The 27,682-nt window shown below is 35.1% G+C and overlaps 1 protein-coding gene across 1 annotated transcript in view; it reads right to left on the bottom strand.

Moving 5' to 3' along the window:
- Nucleotides 1-14,871: 14,871 nt before the first annotated feature.
- The window catches only part of LOC107747283 (cartilage acidic protein 1-like), a 25,350-nt gene continuing 12,539 nt past the window's right edge, over nucleotides 14,872-27,682 (bottom strand). Inside the window, exons 6-14 of the mRNA XM_016561752.1 lie at nucleotides 27,034-27,168; nucleotides 26,777-26,922; nucleotides 22,604-22,740; nucleotides 21,290-21,372; nucleotides 17,997-18,080; nucleotides 17,721-17,866; nucleotides 17,595-17,637; nucleotides 16,400-16,543; nucleotides 14,872-14,987 (exon numbers count right to left, since the gene is read on the bottom strand). Coding sequence (XP_016417238.1) covers nucleotides 14,872-14,987; nucleotides 16,400-16,543; nucleotides 17,595-17,637; nucleotides 17,721-17,866; nucleotides 17,997-18,080; nucleotides 21,290-21,372; nucleotides 22,604-22,740; nucleotides 26,777-26,922; nucleotides 27,034-27,168 — 1,034 coding nt within the window. The remainder of the gene's footprint in view (nucleotides 14,988-16,399; nucleotides 16,544-17,594; nucleotides 17,638-17,720; nucleotides 17,867-17,996; nucleotides 18,081-21,289; nucleotides 21,373-22,603; nucleotides 22,741-26,776; nucleotides 26,923-27,033; nucleotides 27,169-27,682) is intronic.

The raw sequence follows: 27,682 nt of genomic DNA, 5'->3' as shown, positions 1-27,682 counted from the left end.
TCTTAATACTGTTCCTCGCGTTCCCCTGCTCTGCACACGCTCTGCATATCTCTCTCTCTTTCTCTCTCTCTCATTCAGCTCAGCTCCAACAATGAACTGTTCCAATTATACACTTATTTTCACATAGCTATGAGAAGCGTTAAACATGGACGTGCAGTTGCCGTACTGTATTAAAGCTTTAATCAGGATAAAACCGTATATTAAAAGCTAACATAAGCATTAGCATTTACAAATAACAGCATATCTAAAATTATGAGACAACAACAAACAAAAAAACATAGGCCTACTGGGGCTTCATAAAAGCAGGAAATGATCAGCGCGTTTCTCAGAGAAGGGGCAGAGCGGTGTGGAATAAAGGTAAATTATGTGAAAAATAATACTTTTTTTTATTTTTTACGAAGCATTAACACATGTTAAACTGCACCCCATAAACACAATCAAGCCTAGAAAAAAACCAGTGAACCACCCCTCTAAAGGTGCAATATGTAATATTGACAGCTAGCGTTTGAAATGAGTACTGCAAATGGGTTGACATGGGTTCAAATTCAAAATATTTGAGGGAGTTGTTTCTCCTGTCCCTCCTTCTCAGACTTTACGCTCACAAGGGTTGCCAGATTGAGGGCACACAATATGAACGATCGCAACTGACAATGAAAGGTGATGAGCCTGACACTGTAAGTTGATGAGCTGATTTATCCTCATTTTAATGTACCTCTGGTCATAGAGCTTTGAATATGGATGCAGAGGTTTTTAGGTAGGAATTATGTGAATGCAATCTATGACCCAGATCTTTTGCAATATGCTGTGCTTTCAACCAACTGGCAACCCGGGGTGTCAAAATACTATTGGGTAAATTTTCAGTGGGTGGAATCACAAAAACAAAAACAAAAACAGACTTTCTGACACGGAACGCACATTTCACAAGAATAACTGGCTTGTAGCATTGTTTTTCAGAGAAAAAAGTATGTGAAATATCTGCAAATTGTTTTTTAAATGCTTTAGCACAGTCAAACAAATTACATTCAGCGCCTTAAATATTTTGAATTAGATTTTATTTTTATATTTTCTGCTTTGCTGTTAATTTTAGTTAAAGTTTTAATAATTTGGTTGTGTTTTGTATTAGTTTTTGTTGTTTTTAAATATATATCTATATTTTTTTATTACAGGACAGTTTATTTTCAATTTTAGTTGTAAGTATTTAGTACATCAAATTAAACTAAATTAAAATGAGAAATGTTGCCTTGGAAACTGGCTGAAATAAAATAAGACGTTTTTTTTATATTTCATTGTTTCACTTAACATTTATTTTATTTCAAATAAACTGCTTTATTTACAAGTTACGCTTTATACAAAACAGATTGTTTCAAAGCAGCTTCATCGTAATAAACAGGAAAATAATTGAATTGATGCAAACTTCAAATATTAGACAAATTCAAATTCTGCCAGTGTTGGTTCAGTTCTGTACAATAACTGTAAGGTCCATCAATTATGAAACAAACTCAGTTTAGCTACTGTATAAGCAGCTCTACAGAAGTCAGTAGTGTCATTGTTGAGCTCAAGTCAGTTTAATGTTGTTTCAGTTCAATAACAATGTTGATGATTCTGAATTTGTCAATTTTGAGACATTTGATTCAGTTAAAAAGCTGGCAATTAGCTGGTTTACCAGCTACCATGTTCCAAAAACCACCTTAAACTTGCATGACCAGCTAATACAGTAGCTGTTTGTTGCTGGTCTAAGATGGTTCCAAAACACAGCAACCAGCTTAAGCTGGAGTCTCCAGCAGGGCTTTTGTGCTTATTTAGTTTGGACAGTGACTGAGCTCTCCCTATTCATCCCCATGATGTACTGCAGGGGCCAAATTCAGCAGTGCCTCAGTTCACTGGCAGGCTTGACCCTTTGCAGCGCTCTAGGCTCATGTTCCTTCTGTTAGTTCCACCACATACCTGCACCTCAGAGGTTCAGTGTTTGGTGTCATGGACAATATGCCCAAACCGGGCAAAGATCTCCTCTGCTTGTGTAGGATAATCGCAAATGGCATTTATTTATTACGTAATTATTTTTTGCACAATAAACTCTACCTCTGGTTTGTGCTTGTGTAGGGAGTCAATGGAGCCAATGTAGACAGGAGCAGGTCCAACATGTAAATGCACCTTAGATAAAGTTTATTTTGACTGATGAGGTTCAGAGAAGATTGACTCACCAGCTGTTCGGAATGAGCTGCGAGATTTTTCATTGCTCTTGTTGGTTTCATGTTAATTCATGCATTCTTGCATAATTCATGCAAGAATGCATGCTCATTATTTTCTTAATAGAAATAAAGTCCCTTTTCATAGTCTGCTATGACTGACTTGGGAGTTTAAGAAAAAAAGTGGGCAGTATTGTGCCAGGAATGTAGTTGTAAGGGAAGGGATCAGAGTGAGTGTTAAATAGTGAGTGAGTGATATGAAACAGCTGTGTGCAATCAGTGCTGTGTGCAATCAGTGCAATGAATGATGGGATATGTAGTCCGGGGTGATATGCAACAGTGTGTAGTGCGAGAGTCAATGAAAATGGAAAGGGTGACCTCTGATGGCTAGCAGACGGAAGTTCATGGACCGGATTCGTGACAGTAGTGATGCGCTTTCTATATAAGGCAATACTTGAATATATGAAAACTAATTTACATATGAATGAGGTATCATATGTAAATGATTATTTTTAGGGAATCAAATTAAGGATTTTGCACTGAAATACCACATATACAAGTGGCACAACTGTTCATTTGCACAAACAAATGCAACCTTGTAACATTCATTCACTATAGGACTAAAGGTAACCATAACCATCAACCATATTGATTGAGGACAAGTCCCACTAATATTGAGATTAGCAGTCAGTGTCTGTGGTGATTATGGCTTTGCAATAAAGAGAAAATGCACAGTTTAAAGGAAAGCAGGCATGCTTGTATTGTGAATGCAGGTCACATTTGCTTTTCCATTGTTTTATTAATGCATTATTAAAATGTTATTATGAATATTGTTTGAAACTGTTTTTTTTTTTTTCATGTTTTCCATCAACTCACGTTTTGGGCTTGGTAAGATTTTTTTTTTTTTAAACATCTTTGAAAGAAGTCTCTTATGCTCACCAAGGCAGCATATATTTGATCAAAAAGACAGTAAAAAACTAATATTCTGAAGTATTATTACAATTTAAAATAACTGTCTCCTAATTATATTAATATATTTTAAAATGTAATTTATTCCTGTGTGGGTAAAGCTGAATTTTTAGCAGCCATTACCTAAAGTAATATCTTCAGTGTCACAAGTCTTTACTTTCACTTTTGATCAATTTAATACATAGTTGCTGAAAAACATTATAAATTTCTTTCTCAATCAATCAATAAACAATATCTTACTGACCCCAAACTGTACATATGAGAGGCCAAAAACAACCATGATCAGGGCAACTGAGAGTGTCTGTTTCATACATGTTCAATTTTCTATTCAAACAAGCACTGTTGATTCAATTTATTTAAGTAAATTTTTCTTCCCGTTTTCCCCCCACCATGTTTTGTCATAATTTATCTGTCCATATTTTCCACCATTTCTGACCTATAAAATTAAATGGGCCGTTTTTTGTTTGTTTTGCTGCTGTGCCTTTTAAGACATGCAGACACACTTTTGCATGTCAAATGAGCAACAACAATTTGCTGCAAGCTTGTGGATTTGCGGTCTAATATACTGTAGTTTTTAACTGCAGTAACAGCCTCTTCGTAAAATGCATTACATAAACAATCAGAGCAAAATTGGACTGAAATTATTGGGGACCTTGTTAAAGCCGAATAACTGCCATTGAGATAAACAACCTCCTTGAGCCATCCTACTTCATCCATCATTCCTCACTGTGACCGGACAGACAACTTTCTCAATGCTGAATGAGCATCGTTGCCATTTCAAAGTGAGTGGTAATATGCTGATGTTTAAGAAGGTTTTATAATGATCTGTTTTCCACTGCATTTTCAGTGAAACCACTTTTTAAAGGCAAATTTGATTCTTCATGATACAACCCCTTTAACTCTCTGTTCATCGTCATTCGTTTCCCCATTTTATTTACAGTTCCCCACTTGTCCAAACTTACTGTAACCCACCTATGAGCTTCTCAGCTCAGTTCTGACAGCCACTCATCTGTAGTATGGTAGCGTTCATAGATCTCCTGTGCTGCTGCCTTCATGTTTCACTGCTGTGGCGATACCCACCCTGGCGCTGATCCATCAGGACTGTGGACTTCTGTAAATGGTACATGACTTGCACTAATAATGCATGAGTGTCTTTTTGTCTACATGTGGAGTTGTCTGTAGTTGTCCTATTACAATGATGGAGTTGGGAAGGTGATTATGAAGAAATGTGTGTTTAAGTCATCACGAACCTGTTCATAACCCTTTTGTTTTGTGTCATATGATATATTTTTGGGAACAATTTACAGTGGGACCTAATTTTATCCTTTGAGAATTTAATGGATTATGAAAAATGGGCTTTTCGAGATTAGAGTTGGTTTGGTTTTCCAGAATGTTTTTATTATTTGGAATTGCAAGCAGCAATGAATAGCACACAATAACATTAGGAACATGTTTTAAGAAAGTATATTTTGATTTTGAGTTCATGTTGATTGTTTGTTGGGCTGGAAAGTGACAAGTTGTTCAGGAAAGATTTTAGAAGTAAATCTGCCAAACCTCTCTCACCCACAGCCATATGGTTTGACAAAACGGACTTCAAATCTGAAATATTTCTTGGCTTGGTTTGACTGACCGATTTCAACTCTAATGATGGAGTATGAGGGGCCCTTCAACATTTACAATATTTAGTCTGAAAGGGCTGATCCATACAAATCAGTAAAACATGACATAAAAAATGTAAGTTACATTAAAAATACATATTTTACCATTTGTTTATATGGACAAGCCTGCTATTTTAGACAGGTCATATATAATTCATATAAAGTGTCAGGCAGAGAGTGCCTAGCGTCATTCCTTGAGTTTTCCACAATACTTACTTTTCATTTACATCAACAAATATTGGACGTGTATGACTGAATAGGTAAGATGGAAAATCCTACATGTCTCCTATAGGAGAAAAATTACATGTGTTTTAAAAAGTACTTTGATATGGCAAAATGTAAATACTAGTTTTGTATTATAGATTATATTGTTTTGGTCCAATTGTACAGAAAAAACACTGGGAGTATAATTTTAAAAATGTTAAATGCTCATGTCTTCCTAATGTAGAATCATAACTTTCCATTAACTGTTTATCACTTCTGTTAGGAATATTATAAAATCTCTGGCTCATTGCTGCTACAGAGACAAATGTGTTTTATTATCTGTACTAATATACCTTGAAATTGAGAATATATAACAAAGCAGCAAATATTTGGTTTGCTGTTTGTTTATTGCTGTAATGTTGCATTCAAATAATGTATCAAAAAAGAGTTTTATACCATTTATATAAAAAATATATATTTATCACCAAAATGTCTGGATGTGAGCAGGTTTCTGAAAAGAGCTATTGTCTTCTGCTTTTATCCAGAATGCCAACAGAAATAAAATGTTTTGTTGTTCCTCTGGAAACGGAGATCAGCCGAGTTTTTTCCCCTTCACATACACAGGCAGCGCTAAAATGAAAACAGACTGATTTCTGGGCATGTGTGAGCTTCGGTTCACAAACACGGCAGGTTCATCATTTTGCTCAATCTCAACAGGCTAACACACTCTCCAAAAAGCCATTCTCTCCTATAAGACATTAAGCAGCATTACTGGCTAGCGAAGAAGTCATATATTCTTATTTGAGAGGAAATGGTATTGCCCTTGATGTGACAGACGAGTATTCTGCGCCAGAGACGGGGGATTAGAGTTATGACTTTGGCAACCCCAAGCTGCGTTTGGTTCTGCAGTTTTATGGGGCATTTGCATTGGCTCTGTTCTTCCTCCAGGATATTACTGTAGTGCAGAGGAACAGATTCACCTGCTGATAAACCAAGCTTTGTGATTTTCAAATGGCAACAATGAATAAAAATGATTTGCTCCATGAGGATTGTTCGGAAAAATGCTACAAAAGAAATCACTCAGTAAATGCTTTGTTTCTTAGAGAACAATTTTAAGATTCATTCTAAGAGTTGTTATGGTGAAATAGTGTAACATCCATTACATTTTTAAAAATGTTGCAGTTACACAGTGACAAAAATACATTTAGGGAATATAATGGATGAAAATCAATGCTACTTAACCACATATACACCGATACCTAAAAATATTGAATATTTTTGAAACAATATAGAATATGTAAATATAAAGTAAATATAAAGTGCACTTTATATTTGTGTGTGTGTGTGTGTGGTGCCCAAAATTATTAGAACACTAGTATTTTCACCAGGTAAAAAAATAGTTTTAAGTCAGTTATTTCTATCTTTTGCTGTAGTGTGTCAGTAGGAAATATCAGTTTATGTTTCCAAACATTCATTTTGCCAAAATGTTATAATAATCCAGTGAGATTTTTGTTTGCACAAGGAGTCTGACAACAGCCAGTGCTCCACACAGAGATCTGATCTCACCATCATCCAGTCTGTCTGGAATAACATGACGAAACAGAACAAACTGAGACAGACTCAATCCAGAAGAACTGTGGCAGCGTCTCCAAGATGCTTCAAGAGACTATCTCTTCAAGAAATAATTAGTAAGGTAGTTGTTAAGTTTAGGTATGGGGTAGGATCAAGGGATCTAAAATATAAGCATATGCATGCTAATAAGCAGCTATTAGTGACAATTGGTTCTTAAAATAAAGTGTTGCCGTTTTTCTATTTGATGATGCTAGTAGTGCAGAAATTAAAGACTTTATGAAACACCTTTAAATTCACAAATGTTCATCAAACATCAATGAATTGTGAATTGGGTAAATTCACAAATGTTCATCAAACTTCTTTGTTATTGCTGCAACATCTCCAGGGAAAAGCAGATAGTATGGTCATTTAAAGAAAGGTTACTTAAAACCCTGGAGTCATATCGTTTGGGACAATGATAAAAGAAAATTAAAAAAGCAGCTATAATGAATTCAAGGCCTAAGTGCAATGTGAGCAAGAGTTTTTCCATGAGCGTATTTACTTATATTCCCCACAGCGGTAAACACACAGGTCAGGGTCAGCAGATGAGAGACTTATTGAAATGCCGTTGATTTCCCATTTAAAAAGCAAACGTCATCCTCTTTGTCAACCGAGGGGAAAATTAAAATCAATCCAGCATTAGAACACAGGCCAGCTTGGCGTTCTGGACTTTTAAAAACAAAGAGGAATGAAATAGAAGGACTATAGCAGGCGGAGGCTGAAAGACTTATTGTTGTCTGAGAAGCAGACGTCATCATATATGCTAAATGGATCAAATTTTGTTATACATTCTTGTAAGGTCACTTTAAATAAAGTGACAAGCATTTTGAAACTTCCAGGAAATGTTGCTTTAAAATGATTTTTCTGACTGGCACAGAGATGGATAAGTCAGTGAAGTGCACTGCAATTTGTTGTTATTGTTGTGTTCCAATATAAATGATAAATGATAAATTATCTAATTTCGGTTTCAATATATACAAAACTGCCCTGACAAAATTAATTAAGATCAATGTCACATTAAAAATACAAAATCGTACAATATTTTACTGAACAACCGACTTTAAAGAACACAATTTATTAAATGAGATAAAATCTTGCTCACACTTATCAGTCATCCATAATTTTGGCTCTTTAAATATTAAAACTTTATAAAATATTTTATAATTAACGATATAATATTATTTAGGGATATTGTTATAAATATTTATATTGAAATAGTTTTAGAAATAGTTTTAAAAATATTTATTATACTTTTTTATATTTAACTTAAAAATATTATCATGACTATTTACTGCTCAACACTACACGCGTATGTATTTACACCATAATTCTTCAAATCCAGTGATCTAGAACAATATGTCTCCATTTAATTTTCCATAACATTCTGTACAGAGTGTGAATGAGATCTTAACAGAGGGAAAACTCCAATTCTTCTTGCTTCTGATTGTTACATGGCAGTTTAATTGTGAACACGATCCTTTCAATCTTCATGGCACATTTCATTTATTATTTAAACACTCAGCCTGCAGAGCTTTCATAAGACAGGATGAACACAATACAGTCTCCATGACATTTCTTTCATTTCTGTCTGGATTTAGTGTCTGCAAATATTATGGTTTGGCTGAATTTGGATCAGTCCTTTCAAAAGCCGTCCATGTTGGCTTTGGCTAACGGTGTTCGACTTCAAAGACTAGTGCTGAATGTGTTGTGTCTGTTGTAGGATGCAACATCTAGTGTACACTGAATCTAAATATGTGCTTTTGCAATAAGCTCTGTTGTCAGATACATTTAGCAATGTTATGAAAGGGAGGGTCTAATTCAAGGCTACAGCATGTTGTTTGTTTTTCGGAGGAAGATGTTGACCTGTTCAATGCCTTTGACTTCCATTCAAAAACAATCTTTCGGCCACACACTACGACTGAAAAACATTGCACAAACTGCTTAAAACATTCCTAACCCCTCCTGTAATTCACTACATTCATGCTAACCAGTGTCAAATGGGATAATAATGTGAATATTGGTCAAAAAAGAATGAATGAATAATATCCAAAAACATCAAGCAAGAGTATTACATGAAAACTGACCAAAACTATTCTTGAATGATTTTAATCAGTCCAATGTGTTTCATAAATGCCCAGACAAATCAGCAGAGATCAGAAGAAAAAGTCTAGAAGATTTAATTCTTTAATCCATCATAGCCAAGTGTCCTCAAGTGCTTCATTTATGAGAAGGAGCCATTTGGTTTGGCCTATTTACAATGTGAGGAACGCCAATGGCAGCAAACAATGGCAGTCAGTGATGTTCAGACCTCCCAAACCGAGTTACTGTATTCTTCCATCTAGAATACAAGCCATCAGTACCAATTTTATTCCCATTCTCTTCAACATCTAAGTGCTCGCTCTTTTTCAACCCATCAATAGTTTATCAGCGCAGCACAGTAGTGAACAGCGAGAGAGAACCGAAAAACTGGCCAGGAGATGAATAATAGATTTGAATTTGACTATGAATCTATTCTTGCCTCCACCAAATATAGTATAAGGCCAAATGTATGTGAACACCCAAAAAGCACACCCATATGTGCTTTTAAACATTAAATCATAACATGGTTATTAATATATAAGACAACTCGTTTTCAGTGGAATTAAAGGGCTATTCCCATTTATTTTTGAAGATGGTGTTCTTATAACTTTGACACTGTGGTGTATTTTATCCTTTTCTGCAACATAGGCTTGTTTGAAAAACATGCCTCTACAGCACCAACATTTTTGCAAAACTCCTCAAACGTAGCTATACACACAATTCTCCAGCTGAAATGAACACTAGTGCCAGTAAAACACCAACAACTGTTCACACAAATTATGACTACGGGGCAGATTATCAATACATAAAGATGTTATGACCTTAAAACACTTTTACCATAGAGAATGATTTGTAAACTAATAACCAGCTACATTTTTATGGCTTTTCTGATATTAGTAAACTTGCTCTGTAGCTCACCCGGTAGAGCATTGCACTTGCAATGCATAGCGCTTGAGTACAAATTTTGTGAAACGCAAGTACCAAGGCTCAATAAAAGATTTGCAAATGTGTTTTGATCTCATGTTGCTTTTGTTCACACTATCGGAATGGTTTAAGGTGGGCTTAGTGTAGCTGGTACGTTATTTTCAAATGCAGTAGAGCACTAACCTTTTAGCATGAATCACCTGCCGTAATATGTACAACAACCAATGTAATAACATGTTGCCACATTGGCGTTCATCTGTTTCTAAAAAAAAAACACTATAAGTGCTTTTAGTGCCTCTCACTGGACATTTGTTTTTGAAAGTGCTGTGAAACGTGCGAAAAGCAATGCAATATAATTTTGTAGTAATGTCAACTACAGGTCAAAACTCACTTTTGCTAGTGTCACAGAACCATACTTTACAATGTGGAGGGAAAAAAAGCACAGAGAGGTATTATATCCATCTCTCTCTGTAACATTAGGTCATTCTCACTTCTTAAGAAACCATGTGTACCTTTAATAAATGGAAAACACATAAAAATCATCCTGATGAGAAGCTGACCTGAGTGAGATGTCTTTCAGTGTTGTGTCTGGTACCACGTCTCTCGTCTACCTTGCTGGCTGGTCGCCCAGTGATGGCCAGAGGAGAGCACCTGGGTAAACAGGTACGTCGGTGGTATGAGTTCTGCTAGTACTGAACTGTGAGAACCATGGCCCAGTGCTGCCTGCCATACACTTCACCCTTTTAAACACAGACCCAGCCTTTGGGACCTACTGTAGCATTCAAACACAAACACACAGCGATCTCACATCTCAACAGACTGTTTGCTTTCCTCTCACAGATTTGATCTTGCTCCATTTTTTCCCCCTTTCATTCTCATTCTTTATCTGTTTGTCTCTCGAGCTAACTTGGAGGCTGAAATCTGAAATATGTCTTGAATACTTGAGTGAGCCCCTGCAAGAAAGCAAGCTGTAACACCCTCGGGTAACCCGTGTGCCCAACATGCCCTGCTCTTCTTAAAGTGACCACTCCATACACCTGCTGAAGTTTGTGTTTGCTTTGGAGATGTTGAGACACTGAATAAACATTCAAACAACTTAGTTCATGAATTCATATATTTATTTTGTTTAAAATTTATGATTTTGTGAGAATCATAACAAATAAAGCGGTTCTTATAAAGCAAGGTTTTCAAGCAGGTTAAGGTGATTTTTTCGGTTATACCATTCAAAAGATTTTATTTGATCAAATAAATTGAAATAAATAAAATAAAATTGAAATAAATAAAATTCTGTTTGAATATATTTTAAAAAAGTGATTTATTCCTGTGATAGCAAAGCTGGTGTTTGCTTTGGAGATGTTGAGACACTGAATAAACATTCAAACAACTTAGTTCATGAATTCATATATTTATTTTGTTTAAAATTTATGATTTTGTGAGAATCATAACAAATAAAGCGGTTCTTATAAAGCAAGGTTTTCAAGCAGGTTAAGGTGATTTTTTTCGGTTATACCATTCAAAATATTTTATTTGATCAAATAAATTGAAATAAATAAAATAAAATTCAAATAAATAAAATTCTGTTTGAATATATTTTAAAAAAGTGATTTATTCCTGTGATAGCAAAGCTGAAATTTCAGCATCATTACTCCAGTCTTCAGTGTTACATGATCCTTCAGTAAGCATTTTAATATGCTGATTTGATCAAGAAACGCTGCATTTTTATTATCAGAAACTACATTGCTATTATTATCCATGTTGAAAATGCTTTTTTTTTTTTTTTGATGAATCCAAGTTCAAAAGAAAATAATTTGTTTGATTGTTTTGTATGAATAATGTAAAAGTTTTTACTGTCACTTTTGATAAATTTAATGTGAACTTACTGAATAAAAAAAATAAAAAATAAGTACAATCTTACCAACAATTTTTAAACAGTAGTGTGGATGATTCAAACTAGCATAACTCATTTTGAACTTTCTAATAAGCTTTTAAGTTTTATTTTAATATAGCAATGTTAGTTAATATTTGTAATTAAGGTTATAAAGTGTTACTGAGAAAATCTAACCTTGTATAGAGGGAGAATTGAAGCCCCTTTCTGCCTCATGTATAAATTATTATTATTTTATAATATATTATTTTTCTTTCTTTTTTTTACTTTGAGGTGGTAGCAGGCTTCAGGAGGCTCATAGATGTTGGTCATTGCTGCGACAAAAAAACAAGACAATAAACAAAACAGAAAAAGGTCTTGACTTTATTTTACACATGGATCCCAAATTATAGTGAATTCTGCAAAGAAAATGAGCAACTATTCATTCAGAAACAAAAAGACGGGATCAAGTCAACATTGCCCTCTTTTCACCGAAAGTATAGACTTGTGTGCTATTTCCATATAAATCATTTCTACATAAAAGTGGAGATTACATCTTCATCGGAAGCAGCACATAAAATAATCTGATTAATCATTCAGTACTTCAGTATTCATCCCTGTTGAAAACACCAGTGTATGTTGTGTTTTGCATGCTGGTCTGCTGCCCACCAAGCTTCTTAACTAGCTTAACCAGTCTTTTTACTGGAAAATCATGCTGGTTAAGCAGCTCAAACCACTCTAGACTAGCATAGAAACTCATGCTGGCATTTTCAACAGAATCACTTTGGCAGAAATTACAAAGACAGATCATATTTTCACATATCCCTTTACCATGACATGCATTTATTAAGATTCCACACTCTGCCTTTCCTTGTAACCATGACACTGAGGTAAGCTTGATTCAATCTGCTCTCTAACTACATGTATCATTTAAATAATAATTATAGGTGGCATCTGTCAGCTCTTGTGAGATCTGACATTTTTCCCGAAGCAGTCGGCACATGTTTCATGAGTCATGACATGGAAAATTAGAACAGCGTAATAAAATAAAGAGAATCTATTTGCCCCTGGAGACTGAGGGGTCTTTAGCCAATGCACACATCATGAGTCAGTTCAGAAGTTATTTAACACCTACATCAAAGACCACAGTGAATTCATATCAAATGTTATATGACAATACACAATGTTTAAAAAAATGCAGCGAATGTGGATTTTGAGCTCTGTAGCAACACAGATGCAAGCAGTCTCATTTCAGTCAAGGACATTCTGTAGGAAATAACAATATTTACATCCAAAGCAAACAGAGCTCGTACAGCATTTTAAAATGCCTTTTTCATTGAGCCTCACACGGTTCATTAACCTTTGGTGAATATTCTGCATAGCAATCTGTAATATTCCCAATAACTAGGTTGAAAAGGCTAAATTAAATCAATTTATAAAAATGAATTAAAAAAAATAAACATCTTCAATACATAGTGATGCATTTAATAAGCCGACCGGTTTAGAATAAGGGGAAAAATCCAAAGCCATTACCAGTGAAAAATGACTTCAAAGGTTAGTTCACCTACAAATAAAATTATGTCATTATTTATTTACTTATCCTCTAAAAGGACCTAAACAAAACACAATAAAAGTGGTCCATATGATTTGTGTGCTTTCTTTCCAGACTTCTGAAGCCACTGGCAAGCTTTGTGTGAGAAACAGACCATAATTTTAATTGAAAAATGACCTAAACTTTGGTCTGTTCTTCATAAAAACGATCTTATATCTTTAAAGGGGTCATATGATGTGATTGCAGCGCATTTTATGGAGGACGAGGACTGTTTCCTGGGAGAGTATAGCCTACAATGCGGTTTCTATAAAGTGGTGCAATTCCAACTTTGCAAGGACAGTCGTAAATGTAATGAATTATTATTATTATTATTATTATAAACACATTGCATTACACCAAATACACAAAATAATGTTCTTTTTAACAACGTCATATGACCCCTTTAAAAGACTGTATGGATCAACTATTTTAGTTTTTTTTTTTAGCTTTTTGACAGGCATGGTCATGTATGAGGAAAAGAAGTTGTGTGAAGATTCTTTTCTATGTTCTATGAAAATAAATAACAGAATACAAGCCTAAAAATAAAATGAAGATGTGTAAATAATGACAATGTTCATATTTGCATGAAACATTAATTTTACAATGAATAGTTCACATGAGAAAAAACGAGTTTTAATATTTCTACTTCAAAATTTCAATTTTAATTCAGTTAGGTTTTTTTTTTTTTTTTTTGGGGGAAATTTTCTAGCAAATTCTGTGAAAATTGTTTCAAATAAATCCTACACCAAATTATTTTCATTGTATTCACATATTTCCAACTTATGATACAATATGCATGAACCATTCCTTTAAATCTCTGCTTATTTCTCACACAAAACTATTATTTGTCTTGACTGCACAAGACTGCACAGAAGTTGTATGGACTACTTTTAAGGTGTTTTTTTTTTCTCTCTCTCTTTCTTGGACAATGGCCACGGACACTTTTTTATAGAAAATGACTGTACTGAACTCTATATTTTAAAGTTAAAATATTTGAAAGTAATTTTTGCTTATGGTCATGGCAAATTTTTTAATAAAAAGACATCATATCCTATCAAAGCAACAACCAACACTCAAATGAAACCTTGACATATTTCTATTGAAGTATTTAAAGCTGAGAAAGTCTATTAAAATATGAATAAAAATAAAAGTTTTACTTCACGATGTGGTCTGGGTCTATGTTTCTGCAGCTAGATCACGGTGAAATCCCACATGTATAAATCTGAACAACATTTTGCTAAATGAAACACTCATCCATGCCAAAAACATGCACCGATCCCAAGGGCAGTCGTGAGTACTGGTGAGGGTCAAAAGTGTATGGTATGAATCTCTCGTGAATGTATTATTCAGAGCACAAGGAATGTAACCTTGCGTGAAACAGATGGCCGGGCATATGCTCTCCTGGAAAACCTGCTAACACGCTGCTGCTGATTTGAGACTGAATGCGCTAGAACTCATAATCGCTTGTAACACGCTGGGACACGGCCTTTTATAAAGATCATTACAATCACAATCTTATCCCACATCACAGTTGATGAACATGAAGATCTTTGAGTGGGAATACTTGTTTTATCTTAAAAACAGGGATCTTTTGTGGTTCCCAACTGGAAAGTGAAGCATTATTTATACAGGTCTGTTAGTGACGACATTGCAAGAGCGACAGGTCCATGGAGAGTTCATTTTACAGCTGACTCCCAAACACCTCAGTGAGAAAATGAAAGGAAAGCAGAGAATCGGAGACCAAGCAGGGTGGAAGAGATGTCAGGATAGGGGAGGCACTGCCCTTCATGCCTCCAAGCAAGCAGTAAAGACAGCGAGAAGAGTTAGTACGAGAGGCCAAAGATGGGAAGCCAAGAGCTTGAAGGCTGAGGATCTGTTTCCTCCAAAATAAGCCACCTGAGCTGCAGAGATAAAGGAAAAAGAAGCAAACCACACTGTAAAAAAAGTTTTTATTTGACATTGTAAATAAAGATTATTGAAGCATCTTTTCCCCAAAAAAAAATCTACTTAAAAATGTTGTTTAATTCAATTAGTTGCTTTCTTTTCTTTGTAATTTTGAATTTTTCTATTCATTTCTGAATGAAAACGGTTTCATTAATTCTATTTTAAGCAATCATTGGGAGAAATTAAAACAGAATGGTATTACACAATAGTTGATGTAAAATAAGAATATAGAGTTGTAAATTCACTTTGCATTTAGTCTTGGAAGTGACAAATGTTTGAGTTCATAATGAAATTTCTGACTTGCAAGCATTGGTACCTTTGCAGATCTGAGCACAGTTCTGACACATTTTTGAGATCTCGTGGTCATGATCATAGCAAACAAACAAACAAATAAATAAACACAACTTGCTAAAGCAACAACCAAGACTCAAATGAAAACTACTGTAGTACACAAGCACAAGAAAGTCAACCTACTGTTGTATGATTAAATAAAAATAACTTCAACATTTCACATATAATTCAGTGTTACTATTTACGTTATTATTAGTGAATTCTAAGTGAAAATTATTTCTGATTAATCCTACATTAAAGTTTTTTTTTACAGTGTATTCACAAATTTCAAAAATTAATTGGGAAAAATTAAAATAGAAAGATATTAGAAAATAGTTGATGTAAAATAAGAATATTCAGTTAAAGGTGGGGTAAGCGATTTTTCGAAAACGCTTTAGAAAACTGATTCGGGCCGACTAGCAAAACAAACTCGTAGCCAATCATTCTGGATAGGTGAGTAACACCGTGTCTGCGCCGCAACAGCTAAAGTCTGTCTAGTACACTGGACGTGACAAAGCGAACGTTGAAAATCATTTGAAATGTGTGTCAATACATCATGAATAGAACGCAGCAGCAGTTTTCTGTCAGGGATTTGTCGTGTCGCGCCGCGCCAGTGTAGATCATAGATATGTATATACAGTGGGTGCGGAAAGTATTCAGACCCCAGAACTAATCGTTGCCTGGGTTGCGTACATATGTGTGGGGCGGAGCTATCAAAATAGGGGCGAGACCCTTTTGGGGTAGGGGCGTGTTTGTTTTGGTGATTTCAAATGTCAACATTGGCTACCAGAAATCGCTTACCCCACCTTTAATTAATTTGCATTATTTGGTCTTGGAAGTGAGAAATGTTTGGGTTCATATTTAAATTTCTGACTTGCAAGCTTTGGTATCTTTGCAAATCTGAGCACAGTTTGAGACATTATTGCCCCAAAGCTCAAAAGTGAAACTCTACCTATGTGAAATGAGGGCAAACAGCTTTTCTCAGGGGCTCCTTATTGCATCAATCCACTCTAATCATCTGGCTTTAGTCTCAACTCACCTACACATGCTGTCCCTTCGTCATTAGGCTCGTATCCCTGGTTACACCTCTTGTTTGCACGGCACTTGAAGCTCCCGTAGGTGTTGGTGCAGACGGGTCGCTCAGATGGACAGACAGACGGGAACTGTGTGCACTCGTCTTGGTCTAGAAAATGAAGAGGAGTGGAATAAATATGCAAAGTTTCAGAAGTGACAACCACATTTTTTTGTGGGAGTGAATACTTTTAGATATCTTTATACTGTATGTGTGCATGGAACAAAGAAGTCGCTCCTACTAGCCCAAACGCATGATGACTGACACAGCTTCTGTTCCAAAACCTGCTGAGTTGCCATGCTGTCTACTGCCTATATAGGAAGATTCCTATTAAGGCTAAATCCTAACTGAAATGGAACCTCATGAGTGACTGATTTGGACTGCTTTGCACCACGTTATCAAACAGGGCTTCATATGTGAATCACTTGACTCACAGTTTTCCATTAGCATGTCGCCAAAGCAATGACCCAATGCCTTTATTTTATTTTAGGACTTTTTTTTGCTTTCATTCTTGAATGAGACTATACTGTAGATGGGACACACTATAATCCAGGCCGGACTCAAACTTATGTCCCTGAGAGCCAACAACTTATATATGTCCTGAGCATGTGCACAGTCTACTGCTCACAGTAATACTGGGTATAACAGATCATAGTATTATTCATATATTTATATTAGTGCTGTCAAACAATTAATCGTGATTAATCTCATCCAAAATATTTTTTTTTTGTTTACATAATAAATGTATATGTACTGTGTTTATTTATTATGTATATATATAAATACACACACATACAGTATATATTTTGAAAATGTTTACATGTATATACATTTATATATTTAAATAATTTTTATTATATATAAATATATTTAATATATAAACAACATATTTTTCTTCGGACGTCATAGATCATGTGGTTTTGGCAAAAATAAATACCTAAATATTTTTCTGATTTAAATGTGTGTGTGTGTCTGTGTGTGTGTGTGTGTGTGTGTTTATGCTACATTGTGGGGACCAAATGTCCTCACAAGGGTAGTAAAACCTGACATTTTTGACATTGTGGGGACCAGCCTGAGTGTGTGTGTGTGTGTGTGTGTGTGCATATGTTTATGGGATTTAGGCCTATGGGATGTTAAAGTACACGTCGCTCGAAAAACTTACCAGAGCAACGGCCATTTTCATTGACCTCAAATCCTGGTCCACACTGTGAAAAGAAAGAGCATTTGTACAACAATTAAACCCCTCAAATAAAGAAGAACACGTGAGTATGAAAGGTAGGGTATGTACCTCGATCTCCACCACTTGGGTCGCCTCTTCCTCATTCTCAGGGTAATAGATCTCCATCACTTTGTTCATCTCGCTGGGCTCCAGAGCTCTCGCCACAGAACGTCCATCTGGCCAGAACACTTCCACACTGGTGGCCACATCTTTCCCTGTCAGGGCAGCAAAGCAGCAATCCTTTCAGTACTTCACGAACAGTTCGTCTTTATAACTTCCCCTCAGGCTTAGGAGACATAATGAATGATTTATTTTCTTAATGTACAGCTCTCCATTGAAAAATACCATTCTGGAGAAAGGGCCCTCCCAAGAAGATTCTCGGCAAAAGCCAGGTTGGAATAGGCTCTGGTTTGGCACAGACCACGTAGACTCTTAAACAAATGCACAAGAATGCGTTCAGTCTCAGCTGTGGGCAGCGTCGTGAGCAGCGAGGCCTGAACACGTCTCATTTGATGTCAACAGAACCGGTTTCTCATGACTGCCGGTGTGTGGGGTTCACAGGCCAGAGAGTTTCTGGCATAGCAGTCACTGAGGCATTAAAGCAATGAGGTTCTTATATGCCAGACCGATGAAATCTGTCTGTTGTTCGGTGGCTGAAATAAGGAGCCATATAAATGGCACGGTGGTTGGAAAGCACTTCATTTAAGAAGGTTTACAGAAGCATCCATTTACTACCTTCAATCTGATTGTCAGAGACACTTTCTCACAGACAGCGGGGACAGTAATTAACACGGCCGTTAGAGGAGACTGTCGTAGTGATCATGAACGGAGAGATCATCCATTGGAAATTAATGTGGTGGAGGAGGAAGGCAGAACTTCAAAGGAGTTAAAATGAGGAGGGACAGGGTGGGCGCTAGACTTTCTTTCCATTATAGCCTTTAGTCAAGCAGGAGAGAAGCTGACTGCCTTCCCAGTTCTTAATTAAAGCGACATTTCTTAGGTAAACAGATCCACAGGGCTCCTGGCAGGACCAAGGCTGGCTCAGGTGCCTCGCGAGACAAAAAGCATGACATTTCACCAGCGGTTACTGAAAGACGCAGTTTAGTTGGAGAGGACAACTGAGCATCTGTCGGGTTTTTATTTAATAAAGGCAATCTTCAAATTCAGCATGTGAAAAATGATTGTTGATTGCAGGGTTTAGGTAACTGCATGTAATACTGATAATATTCACTAACAAAAAGTACCATGGTACACTAACAATTTTTTTTTTAAATAATATATTTTTATATATTATATTTAATATATAGTTGTTGGGGTTTTTTTTTAATTTTACCATCACATCTTTTTCTTTGTCTGAGAAATGAAAATACTCAAAATATCAAAAAATATAAATAAAAAAATTAAATGAATAAAAAATTAATTAATTTTTCTGTTGAGGTGTATAAAGGTATTTTTAGTCTGAAAAATCAAAAAATTTAAAATGAAAAAAAAAAAATTTCAAATTTTTAAAAACATTCCATATTTTATGAAGCACCTTTTTTTGTCTGAGAAATAAAAAAAATATGAAATCTAATAATCATCTTAATTAATTAAAAAATTATTAATTTATTTATTTAGTCTAAAAATAAAAAAAAAATGTTTTTGACATGATCAATTTTTTTAATTTAATTTTTTATTTACCATGGTATGTTTTTGTTAAAGAAATCTAAAAATTCAAAACTCTTCTCAAAAATGAATTTGAAAAGTTTCAGATTTTTCTGAAAGTCTGAATTTTGAAGAATTAAGATTCTGCTCTATTTAAACTAATTAGGTCACTAAGCACATTTGTAAAATCCAGTTTAATCTGAAACATAACTGAGAACTTAATTAAAAACTAAAGTCGCATTATAAGATATAAACTCACAAATGTGAAATGTACAGTCACAACTGTGAGAAATAAAGATGCACTTGTGAGATATAAGGTGCCATTGTTAGATATTATGTCATACAGTATTTTGAGACAAAGTCACCATTTCAAGAAATAAAGCTGCAATTGTGAGATAAAAATGTGTTAAAAATGTGTGTTTAAAAAAATAAAAAAAAAATTTATACCATAATCTGATACCATAAACTGTACTATGGATTTATTTTGTAAAGCAGATATTTTACATCAATTTGCAAACACTCTTACTGAAAGAAACATCGATGAGAGGCCTGAACACGTACGCACATATTTACGAGCCCTCAGGGTGATCCAGTGACTACTGATGGCTATCGTTTTGTTTTTCACAGCACATTCAGAACAATCTGAGCTTCCAGCTGGCAGCCTATTTCTGCCACAAATCTGTCCGATAGCTCCCAGATGAAGCCATGTGCCTCCAAGCATCTGTAACACAGCCGAGCCGTGGGGAAAAGGTCCCGGTCTGCTGCCACTGGAGGCACCCCAACACTGCACGTTTTGCATGTCTCCTTAATTAAACACACCTGATTCAGGTCATCAGCTCATTAGTAGAGACTTCAAGACCTGAAAGTGGTGCGTCAGAGAAAGGAGACATGCAAAATGTGCAGTGTTGGGGTGCCTCCAGGACCAGGGATGGGAACCACTGATCTAGTACACCTAGATGATAATTTCTCCATTATATGTGTGCCCAATTAACATACACTACTGTTCAATACTGTAGTTACACTAAAAGTTTGAAGTCAGTAAGTTTTTTAAATGTTTTTGAAAGAAAAAATACATAAAACAATAAAGTGAATATTATTACAATTTAAAACAACTGTTTTATTATATTTTCAAAATTTAATTTATTTCTGTGATGGTAAAGCTGACATTTTTGATTCAGCATCCATTACTCCAGTCTTCAGTGTCACGTGATCCTTCAGAAATCATTCTAATATGCTGATTTGCTGCTCAAGAAACATTTCTTATTATTATCAATTTTGAAAACAGTTGTGCTGCTAAATATTTTGTGAAAACCATGACACCTTTTTCAGGATTTTATGATGAATAGAAAGTTCAAAAATATGTTCAATAATACAATGTTCAGTTTAATGCTGAATAAAAATATAAATTTCTTTCAGAAAAAAAAATTGGTAACACTTTCTATGATTTGCAAGTACGTCAACTTATTCTACCATACTAGATTCTACCATTCTTGAGCATACTTATACTCTACTGAGAGTTAGTTGGCATGTAGTTGCAAAGTTGCTTACAGTCGACTGATTAAGGGGACCATCAAAATAAAATTATAATGTATTATAAATACGGGCTTCATAGAAAGTGTTACCAAAAAATTCTTAATGACCCCCAAACATTTGAATAATAGTGTACATTTTTCACTAGTCATGTCAAAAAAAGAGAAAAAAAAAAAAAAAGTTTAAGCACAGTGGATGATTGACAAGCAAGTACGGTACTTTGATGCATCAGGACGTAGTAGCCTTTACACGATAAATGTTTTGAAACAATATGAAGTTGAGAACATTAATAGTCCTTCATAACTAAAAAAAAAAATAAATAAATAAATAATAATAATAATAAATTAAAAGCTTTGGTTCATTTTCAAGTTATTTTAAGGGGAAAATCTTAATTTACCATTTGTAAAACTCTACAAAATAAACAGTCCTATTTTAATGGAATGAACCAGCCAAATCCTTCATACCGGTTCCCCGTCCCTCTGGTTCGGCGGCCTCCCCGACGTTCAGCTCCTCGATCTGTGGATCTCCGTGTTCTCTCCGAGAAACTCTGCCATGGTAAAGATTAATTACTTACTCTCTTTGCCTTTTGGCTTGAGAGAGCTCCACACAAAGGAACAGTCAAAGACAAATGTACCTTGTCAGCTGCATGTTATACAACATGTCTCAAAGGAGATATTCATTTACGGGCTCATGAAACCCCCGCAATATTGATTCAGTTAAAACATTTCTAGGGCTGGAAGATCATACTTTATATTTTGATGACTAATAATGCTAACTAAAAGGTTTCTTTATATTAAAAGCTTAAATCTTTGCTTTCTGAGAACCGAGGTCCAGACTGTTTGAGTATGGGATTAGAAACTAATTTGAAACAATGTTCTGTTTAATGCTACATCCAGTCTTCTCATTAGAAAGCCATCGTGTAACGGGTGAGGTCGGATGTTGGGGGAATTTCCCATCAGGTAGAGTTGTGGTTGGACTGGGTTTGTTTGTGGTCTGGCAGTTGGACTTGCTGGCTTGTCGTGCCGTCTGGGCTTACCATCAAATCCCCAAAATAGAGAGAGTTTCCATAATTATTTCCTACCTTACAATGTAAATGTTAAAGAAATAACTCTGTTACATAATGATAATACAGGTCATTTTGATCAAGTAGGCAATTGTATAAATGTATACAAATATCCAAGACAGGTTACTGTACATTCATTGTTACATTAATTTTTTTATTGTTATTATTTTAAATAAAACAATAGTATTTGTTTATATCCTACTGATATCTTTTATGGGACAAACGTTTTATCAGAAAGTTGTTGTTCTTTTCCATACAATGGAAGGGAATAGTGACCAGCAGTTTTTATTGGTAACTAAAACTATAAGAATTGTTTACGTCATTAAAATTAAAGCTGAAATAAAATAAAATAAAATATGAATATTAGACGTTAAAAAAAACTTAAATGAAAATTATAAATGAACTATTTGTATAAAATAAGCAAAATGAAAATAATTTATAAAACTAAAATGGAAATCAAAATCAACTCAAGCTAAATAGAAATATTACAAAAAATACAAATTAAAAAAGCATAAAACAAAATGACTAAAATTAAAATAAAATATAAATTTAAAAGCTAAAGCAATTATTATTATATAAATTAAAATAAAAGCAAAATATTATTAAATACTATATAAAAAAATGAAAAATCAGTGTGAACATCCTGCTAAATATCTCCTTTATGTGTTCTGCACCACTCTAAGACGTAGCTTATGCATATCAGTAGAGTACACACCTGAACAGTCTGTTGGCTGATGGTCCTCTGTAGGCAATGTTGTTGAAAAAAACCTCCAGTTCATTGTCATTATCAAAGTCAGCTGCAATGACAGTGCGAACAGGAGATGGCATGGAAAACTTCTGTGTGGCGATGTCCTGGTACAGAGAATATCAGCACATCAAAATTTGAAACACCACAGCGTTGACACACTTTACACTTGGGAAAATCACCTGAAGAACGTCTTCCTTATAATACAGTGGTTTCTACAGATTAAACTGGGACGGGAAAGTATTTTTTCCTTCGCTGACAGGGGAGCATTAGCTTCAAGATTTGGAGAGTCAGATGTATGATATCTATGACATAAAGATCTAAGCTGCAGGTAAATCACAGTCTAAAAACTTCAGGGAGTGGGAGCAGAAAAAAGTAACTGCTATCGTCACGCTTCAGTAGTGCAGCAACGAGTCATGGAAGAGTTATTGAGCATGCCGGCACTCTTTCAAGTATTAACCCCAATTTTAATTATAGGGCTCATAAAACCTGCAGGTGAAAGCCCATGAAGTGACCTTCTGCTGTCTGGTTGAAGGAGAGGTGATGGCCATCTCTGGACAGGAACCAGCAGAGGAGGTACAGCTGAGCATGAGACAATACTGAGCATCTCAGATAGATGGAAAGATGAGTGTATAGACAGAACGAACGAACGAACGATAGACAGACAGACAGACAGACAGACAGACAGATAGATAGATAGATAGATAGATAGATAGATAGATAGATGTACCATAGAACGATAGACAAAGCGACAGATAGATACATAGATGAATGAAAGTACGATAGATAGATAGATAGATAGATAGATAGATAGATAGATAGATAGATAGATGTACCATAGAATCATAGACAGAACGACGGATAGATACATAGATTAATGATAGAGAGATAGATAGATAGATAGATAGATAGATGTACCATAGAAAGATAGACAAAGCGACAGATAGATACATAGATGAATGAAAGTACGATAGATAGATAGATAGATAGATAGATGTACCATAGAACGATAGACAAAGCGACAGATAGATACATAGATGAATGAAAGTACGATAGATAGATGATAGATAGATAGATAGATAGATAGATAGATAGATGTACCATAGAATGATAGACAGAACGACGGATAGATACATAGATTAATGATAGAGAGATAGATAGATAGATAGATAGATAGATAGATGTACCATAGAACGATAGACAGAACGACGGATAGATACATAGATTAATGATAGATAGATAGATAGATAGATAGATAGATAGATAGATGTACCATAGAGCGATAGACAAAGCGACAGATAGATACATAGATGAATGAAAGTACGATAGATAGATAGATAGATAGACAGACAGACAGATAGATAGATAGATAGATGTACCATAGAGCGATAGACAAAGCGACAGATAGATACATAGATGAATGAAAGTACGATAGATAGATAGATAGATAGACAGACAGACAGATAGATAGATAGATAGATGTACCATAGAGCGATAGACAAAGCGACAGATAGATACATAGATGAATGAAAGTACGATAGATAGATAGATAGATAGACAGACAGACAGATAGATAGATAGATAGATGTACCATAGAGCGATAGACAAAGCGACAGATAGATACATAGATGAATGAAAGTACGATAGATAGATAGATAGATAGACAGACAGACAGATAGATAGATAGATAGATGTACCATAGAGCGATAGACAAAGCGACAGATAGATACATAGATGAATGAAAGTACGATAGATAGATAGATAGATAGACAGACAGACAGATAGATAGATAGATAGATGTACCATAGAGCGATAGACAAAGCGACAGATAGATACATAGATGAATGAAAGTACGATAGATAGATAGATAGATAGACAGACAGACAGATAGATAGATAGATAGATGTACCATAGAGCGATAGACAAAGCGACAGATAGATACATAGATGAATGAAAGTACGATAGATAGATAGATAGATAGACAGACAGACAGATAGATAGATAGATAGATGTACCATAGAGCGATAGACAAAGCGACAGATAGATACATAGATGAATGAAAGTACGATAGATAGATAGATAGATAGACAGACAGACAGATAGATAGATAGATAGATGTACCATAGAGCGATAGACAAAGCGACAGATAGATACATAGATGAATGAAAGTACGATAGATAGATAGATAGATAGACAGACAGACAGATAGATAGATAGATAGATGTACCATAGAGCGATAGACAAAGCGACAGATAGATACATAGATGAATGAAAGTACGATAGATAGATAGATAGATAGACAGACAGACAGATAGATAGATAGATAGATGTACCATAGAGCGATAGACAAAGCGACAGATAGATACATAGATGAATGAAAGTACGATAGATAGATAGATAGATAGATAGATAGATAGATAGATGAACTTATTATGACTCACACATGATCTTCCACTAGCTGGTGTGCTTGTTCAGCCAAAGTTTAATTAACACACGGAATAACAGAGCATCTTAATCACAATGCAATTATACATGGCAAAGGTCACAATGCCCTACGTTGATGCACAAATCCTTCTGTAAGGTCTCCCATGAGACATTAACCCAACAATTGACCCCCATAAAACAGCTTCCTGCTGACATTTATCTCTGTGCTAAAGAAGCCAATCACTGCCGCTAACTCTGGGATCAAGCTAAAGCTGAGAAAGACCTACACACACAGCGCCGATCCATCCATACCAAACACAATTACCTGACACACTCGGGTGATACAGATCCAAAGGTTCATGACTAAAATAAATCGATAATATTTTGTGTTCATTACTTCTTTAATTATTATTATTTATTTAAGGACAGGCTTGCTTACATAGCCTAATTAAACCATTAGTTCAAGATTAGCAGACTTACAAATTCTGACTGGGTCCACAGGACAAATGTTTCTCCTAGACAACAATGTGCTTAAAGAGAGCTGATAGAGGTTCTTTAAGACTTACGCATTTCAGAGTTTTATCTTGAGAAAAATACCCAAGTGATCTCATATGTGTCTCGTCAAGAAATCACAATGTTCTTAGGTTTGCCAACAAAATCTGGCATTACAAGACATTTCAAATTTCATTATGAATTTAAATAATTTTCATCAGATTATTCAAAAAGTTAAAATGTAATCTAAGCTATATAAATTCTTTGTTATATGTCTGCCATAACATAGATTTTGCCACTGTTTTATAAAAGCTGTGGTAAAATCACTATAAAGCACAGCCTCTTGTAGCTTATATTGTTTTATTTTACTGTACCATAAAGAAGTTAACAAATATCAGCCACATACAGTACTACACTACTGTTTAGGGTCTGTTCATTTTTTTTCCTAGCTGCATTTAATTAATTAAAATACAATAAAACAACATTGAAAACAGTTATGCTACTTATTATTTTTGTGAAAACCCATGACATACTTTTTTCAGGATACTTTCATAAATTGAAATCTCAACAGAACACCATTTATTTGAAATAGAAATGATAAAAGTCTTCATCGCCACTTTTGATCAAATTAGCGCATCCTTTCTGAAATAATGTATTAATTTCTTTAAAAAGAAAATCAATACTGACCCCAAACTTTTGAAAAGTAGGTTATGCGGAAAAAAAATAAAAAATAAACATTTCTCAAACATTCAGACTTGATTCAGTCAAGCTATCAGCAGATTTATAAAACTTCCTGTGTAAGTCTCAGAAAAATAAAGAGGTTCTTCGATCTTACTGTGACTAATTACAATCACTGTGCTTTACCAGATAAAACGAGAGCCAGGTCACTGCGCAAACAATAGAACAATGATTAGAGAATAATTGAATACTCTAATCAGACAGCAGATGGTATTATTTTATCCTCTGTCTTCTCTCAGAAGGATTTAATTATACAGATCAAAATGTAGGGATCATGTTTTGTTCTGCATAACAAAGATGAAACCTACCATTCAGTATATTCACATCTAATTTAAAAAAAAACAACAACTAGATTTGCATTTCCACCAGTGTTTTGAAGGCAGCTAAGTAACTGTGTTACAGTTTCTGGCCTGGCAAGCACTGCAGTAAACCCTTTTTGCTTCCATTACAGCTAAAAGAATATGAAAATAGTGATTTTAAAACCTGCACCTTAAACCTTTGCTTGCGATTATTGCTGAGTTGTAGGAACAGACGATGCGGCCCATTCCAGTTTCCATAGACAATGTCAGTCTTCCCATCCCGATTAAAATCTGCTAACGCCACTCCACGGCCATGCTGCATCGGGTCATCAACCCCTGCGACAACAAATACAAATATTTCATTGCATGTTTGCTGTGAAAGGCTAACAAACTCACCTTTCAAAAATAAAATCAGCAGAAAAAAGAAAGGCGCCAGCTCTTGCTTACCCACTTGTGCTGCCACATCTGTAAATGTACCGTTTCCGTTGTTGCGAAACAGAAAGTTAGGGCTGTACTCATTGTCACAGAAAATATCAGGTAGGGTCTGACTGAGGATGGGACCGACCACGACCCCCCGTCCCCCTGTAACACACAGCAGAGATGGCCATCATCACCAAACGCACAGAAGAAATCGTTAGTGGCTTTCCAGCTCATTTCCCCAGCAGCGGCTCTCTGCTGCTTTTGCTGACACAGACACTGACTGCCCATAATCACATTACAGGGAGTGCGAACATGTGCATTTAACCAGCTTTACATCCACACATCTTACCCGGCAATCACTATTCTACAGATCTGACCTCTAGTTGAATCACAGCAGCAAGTAATTCTTTATTTTGTACAGCGCTTTTCACAATGAACAATGTTTCGAAGCAGCTTTAACGAAAATTGTGCTTTTATTTCTTAAAGCCCAGCAGGACCATGCTTTTCTTAATGCTAAATATGAGCATGCAAGACATTTGAACAGAAATGTGGGAGAGGGATCAACTAAACTAAAGTAAACTAAAGTAAACTAAAGTAAACTAAACTAAACTAAACTAAACTAAAATAAAATAAAATAAAATAAAATAAAATAAAATAAAATAAAATAAAATAAAAT

This window comes from Sinocyclocheilus rhinocerous, unplaced genomic scaffold (assembly GCF_001515625.1).
Source record: "Sinocyclocheilus rhinocerous isolate Xijiao unplaced genomic scaffold, SAMN03320098_v1.1 scaffold1069, whole genome shotgun sequence".
Taxonomy (NCBI): Eukaryota; Metazoa; Chordata; class Actinopteri; order Cypriniformes; family Cyprinidae; genus Sinocyclocheilus; species Sinocyclocheilus rhinocerous.
The sequence above is the reverse complement of the archived record's forward strand: the minus strand, read 5'-3'. Positions and strand labels throughout refer to the sequence as shown.